This window comes from Pleurotus ostreatus (assembly GCF_014466165.1).
Source record: "Pleurotus ostreatus strain PC9 chromosome Unknown scaffold_6, whole genome shotgun sequence".
NCBI classification, from domain to species: domain Eukaryota; kingdom Fungi; phylum Basidiomycota; class Agaricomycetes; order Agaricales; family Pleurotaceae; genus Pleurotus; species Pleurotus ostreatus.
Genome location: NW_023503161.1, coordinates 1050840 through 1056086, shown reverse-complemented (window position 1 = coordinate 1056086; position 5247 = coordinate 1050840). Strand labels below are relative to the sequence as shown.

Here is a 5247-nt window from a genome sequence, read left to right as displayed (position 1 = left end):
CAACGCACTCAAACAAGCGTTCACCTCGGCCCCCGTGCTTACGCATTGAGTACCGGACGCGCCACTTGTTGTGGAGACGGACGCCTCGGACTACGTGCTAGGCGCGATTCTGTCCATCTACACGTCAGACGGTGAAATCCACCCAGTCGTGTTTCACTCACACACCTTCAGCTCTATAGAACTGAACTACGACGTTCACGACAAGGAACTCCTCGCCATTTTCGAAGCATTCCGCGTCTGGCACCATTACCTGGAAGGGTCTGGTAAGCCAATCGACGTGGTTACTGATCATAAGAACCTAGAATACTTCTTGACCACCAAGATCCTGACCCGCCGCCAAGCGCGGTGGTCCGAGTACCTCTCACAATTTAACCTCCTCATCCGCTTCCGTCCTGGAAGGCTCGGCTCCAAACCCGACGCCCTCACGAGACGTTGGGATGTCTACCTTAGGGAGGGAGGTGACGGCTATGCTACGGTCAACCCTCAAAATTTGAAGCCTATATTCTCGAATGAACAGCTGACCGCGTCTATCCACGCGACTTACCTCTGGGAACCCGCGCTTCGCGGTTCCATTATTATGGACACAGAGAAGTTGCACAAGGATATTATTGACGCTTACCTGCTAGACCCAGTTACCAAGGCCCGACTTGAAAATCTTGAACCACGGTGGTCGCGCTCCAAAGATAATCTACTTCGCCTCGACGGCCGCGTCTACGTCCCCGACCACGGAGATCTTCGCCTCCGCGTACTCCGTTTCAAACATGATCATATCCTCGCTGGACATTACGGGCAGAACAAGACCATTGAACTTGTGCGCCGCAAATATACGTGGCCGAAGCTCCGAGAATTCGTTCAACATTACTGCAAGTCTTGTACCACCTGTATGCGTAGCAAGCCCCAGCGTCACAAGCCCTACGGCATGCTACGACAACTTCCGGTTCCCGTTCGACCTTGGGACTCGATCTCCATGGATTTTATCAAGAAACTTCCCCCGTCCCTCGGGTACGACTCCATCCTCATCGTGATGGACCGACTCTCCAAGCAAGGAATCTTCATTCCGTGCCACGACACCATCACTTCGGAAGGGCTAGCTAAGTTATTCGTTATTCATGTTTTCTCTAAACACAGAGTCCCCGTGCACGTCACGTCTGACCGCGGCTCCGAGTTTGTTTCTCGCTTCTTCCGGTCCTTAGGAAAAGGGTTGGACATGAAGCTCCACTTCACTTCAGGATATCATCCTGAAGGTGATGGCCAAACAGAGCGCACTAACCAAACCCTTGAGCAATACTTACGCATTTATTGTAATTATCAACAGGATAACTGGGCTGACCTCCTGCCCCTCGCCGAGTTCGCATTCAACAACGCTCCTAGTGTTACCACTGGAGTATCTCCATTCTTTGCGAACAAAGGTTATCACCCCAATCTCTCCCTTAATCCCGACCTCGACCTCGCCTCGGCCCGCGCAAGAACCTTTGTAACCGACCTCAACGAGCTCCATCAAGAGCTACGTACCGTGATGACTGAGGTGCAAGCCTGTTATCAAGGACCAGCTGATCGTCGCCGCGCACCCGCGCCGGATTTCAAGGTTGGCGAAAAGGTTTTTGTGAAGGCCAAATTCTTCCGTACCACGCGCCCCTTGCACAAACTCGCGGAGAAATTTCTTGGTCCGTTTGAAATCATTCACCAAGCAGGACCCTCTTCGTTCACCATCCGTCTCCCGGAAAATCTCCGCGGGGTGCACCCCGTATTCCACGTCTCTATGCTCGAACCCGAGACACCCAACGCGATCCCAAATCGCGTACAATCCCCTCCCCCACCCATTGAAGTTGATGGTAACGACGAATTTGAAATAGCTGAAATTGTAGACTCCAAAATCGACCGTCGACAGAAAGTAAAACTCCAATACTACGTTCGATGGCTCGGCTACGAGCACACTGATGAAGAATTCTCGTGGCTCTCCGCGGACGAGCTCGGGCACGCGCAGGAACTCGTTGCAGAATTCCACCTGCGCTATCCTGACAAGCCCGGACCCGCGTAATGGTCCTTCATCTCATTTTCTCTGTTTCTTTCCGCGTTACCGCGCACCCCACTCAACATCTTCTTTCTCCCCGTGCGCACCGCGCTTGTATCACCCGTAGATTGCTCCGCCGCGCACCCGCACATTACCCTCCTTTCTCTTATTTTCCCCGCGCATCCGCGCATTCTCCATCTACACTTGCAACAAGCCACGCGCACCCACGCTCATCCACCCCACTCGCCCCGCGCGCGCGCTCCCCATCAACACACCCAACCTCACCGCGCATCCGCGCCTCAATACTTTTCCCTTATTCCCTGCTCGCTCCGCGCGCACCCGCGCCCACTACCTGATGTATACTACTCTCTCCTAAATTCTTAAGTTCCTCTCTCTTTTTCTTCTTCTTGTGCTAGGTTCTTCTTACAATCACACTGTGGTTACTGGCAGTTATAGATTACAAAAAAAAAAAACAAACAAGAGAAAAAACAAAAACACAAAAAACATATAACATAGATAGTTTTTTTTTCTCCTTTCGTTCGCCTCGCGCGCCGATGAGGGCCCCGCGCTTCCTCCTACTCGCTATCCTCCTCGTCGTCGCTCGACAGCACCTTCCCTGTCCCTTCCCAAACCATCCCCTCCTCCTCGTCCGTCGTGTCCGCCGGCTCTGCGTCCTGCACATTGTCGGTGTCGCTGGTCGACGGAGCCTTCGCGTCGTCCACCTCCATTTCTTCCCCTGCGTCCTCCGTACCTTCCGCGCTCGTCGAACCCACCGCCTGCGGCGACTTCGTCCGTACCCCCTCCTTTCTGCGCACCCGCTCAGCCACGTCTGGTGGCGCCCCCATTGCACCGGCGATCCACGCCACCGTGTTTGCCACCTCACCAAGCCGCTCCTCCAGGCGCAATAACGCCTGTGACCGCTCGAGGACATGTACGGACATGTCAAAGACCTGCACGGCCAGGTCACCCAGCGACGACGCCACTGTCGGCTCCGCGGTTACAGCAGGCAGCGCTTCACGTGCCGTGCCCCGGACCCCGCCCACGCACTCCCAGCAAGTGCGGGCCCCTTTCACACTACAAACAAGTCAGCAAGGCGCGCTAAAACAATAAAGGAATGTGGACTCACAGGCGCGAACGACACTCGAGGTTGCGTTGCACGCACCCGAGGCAAGGCTCCTTCCGCAACGGCCCCTTGGGCTCTTCCCTTTCGTCGCCCTTGGCACCCTTCTTCGCCCCCTCCCGCGTGCCGGCACCCGTGCTACTCCCTGCCGCCGCGCTGATGGCCTCCTCAGCAGTGTCGTCCTTGTTTTCATCCATCCGCACCTGCGCCGCAATGTACTCCGAGACGGCCACTCGCACGTGCGCGTCCTCCGCGGCTTTCCGCGCCTGCTGTTTCTCCCGCCGCCGCCGCCGCCGCCTCCTTCTCCAACCGAGCATCTGCCTCCGCGACACTCTCGTCCTCGCACCGTCGTTTCTCCTCCTGCCGCCGTCGCTCGTTGTTGTTGGTGTTATCGAGGGCGTGCTTGTTGAGAGGTGCCATTATGGCCTCGCTCCTCCGTGCTTCTGCCTTTTATACTGCTGACACACCTCGCCTCCGCGCTTCTTTTGCTCACGTGCACGCAGAGGCTGACTCACCACGGACCCTCATGACGCCCATGCCGCATCATCACCATATCACTGCACGTCATGAGCGTCTAGGCCTCTATGGGTCTCAGCCTTAAAGGGGAGGTACTGTTATAGGCGCGTCCAAGGAACCCCTTAGGGGCTACTAGGGGCGCGCCCACGTGCGTTTCCTGACTATGGGCTCGGGCCGCGCTTACACGCGGCCACGCGGACTTCCCGGATTACGGACTAAGTACATACTTGAGCACACTGTAGTTACTACGACCAAACTCATTACTGTTTCGTGAACGCGCGGACGCCGCGTGTTCCTTAGTATATAGTCCTGTACCGTACATACAGCTACCTTAGTTCGAATATTAGTTCCTTTTCCGCACTCGCACTCTTGCCCCTCTAGTGGGTTCTCCCTCCGTCACACCCCTTCGTCTCCGCCCGTACCCTCGGTACCCGCGTAGGACCCCTCCCGGAAATACAGGGCACGCAAGAGTGTGGGAGGTGCAGCCAGTAGCTGAAGCCAAGCCCGTACGTCCTTGTTTCCCCTGTTTCCCCCGCGCGTCTACGTGGAACCGCGCACCCGCGGGTCCGCGTATCCCGAGCCCCCTGCGAGTGTGGCTCTTAACAACTACGGCAGATCCATTGTCAATGTCATAGACCAGTCATCACGCCCCCTTAGGGGTCCCCCCTACGCCCCTTTCAGATACTTGGACCTTCGGAATCCCTCGGGCTCCACCCTTGAGGCTTATGCATGGTGCACAGTACTAGGATTACTTTGTTACATGTTTCATGTACATGTGTACTTACATACTAGCCTCACTACATACATGTGTTAGTTAGTATTTATAGTAGCACTAGTACACATGTATTCTCTACTCTGAATCTTAGTTCCTATTTGCCATCCTCTTGCCTTCTAAGTCTTTGCTGCGGGCTCCTCTGCAGAGCCTGCCTCTCACCTTGCTCTCTCCGAAATTGGGACACCGCAGGGCTAGGAGGGCACAGCTTCAAAGCTGAAGCCAAGGTGTATGTTGCAGTCCACCACATGTTCATCTGACGTTCAGGTGATGTTCAGGTATTCGGGTATTGTTCAGATACTGTTCAGGTGAATTTCACCAAATGTTCAGGTAATGTTCAGATTCTGTTTGTAGCCTTTGTTCAGGTTCAGATAATGTTCAGATGGTGTTCAGATGGTGTTCAGATGATGTTCAGGTGATGTTCAGGTGAACAGAGATCATCCAAATTCTATCTGAATGTCAGATGAATGTCATCTGAGCAGCATCTGAACATCACCTGAACATTATCTGAACATCACATGAACATTACCCAAACATCATCTCAACCACATACAAACAACACCTGAATATGGTCTCATCAATATGGTTGTCATCCATGATGTCATTTCTATGTGATTATACTATTTCTATCAACTACTGCAGAACAATGAAAGTCTCATGAGAATTCTACAAACAGTCACATAACCAGGTTGATATACCCTACAAAAAGTATCTTGGTCTTTCCCAAAAGTATTCACTAAGTTTAATACTGACCATGGGAAAATTCTTGTTACTGTGGGAACGTCAGGAAACTCTTTCTTCAGCATAATGAGTGTTTAGCATTGACAA

The 5247-nt window shown here is 53.6% G+C and overlaps 1 protein-coding gene across 1 annotated transcript; it reads right to left on the bottom strand.

The window, feature by feature from the left end:
• Nucleotides 1-2586: 2586 nt before the first annotated feature.
• Nucleotides 2587-3551, bottom strand: PC9H_008611 (uncharacterized protein; the record flags this gene model as incomplete). The annotated part of the gene is given in 3 exon segments (XM_036778120.1): nucleotides 2587-3085; nucleotides 3138-3334; nucleotides 3351-3551. 3 exon segments carry the CDS (start codon nucleotides 3549-3551, stop codon nucleotides 2587-2589), a joined length of 897 nt encoding a protein of 298 aa, XP_036629548.1.
• Nucleotides 3552-5247: the final 1696 nt, after the last annotated feature.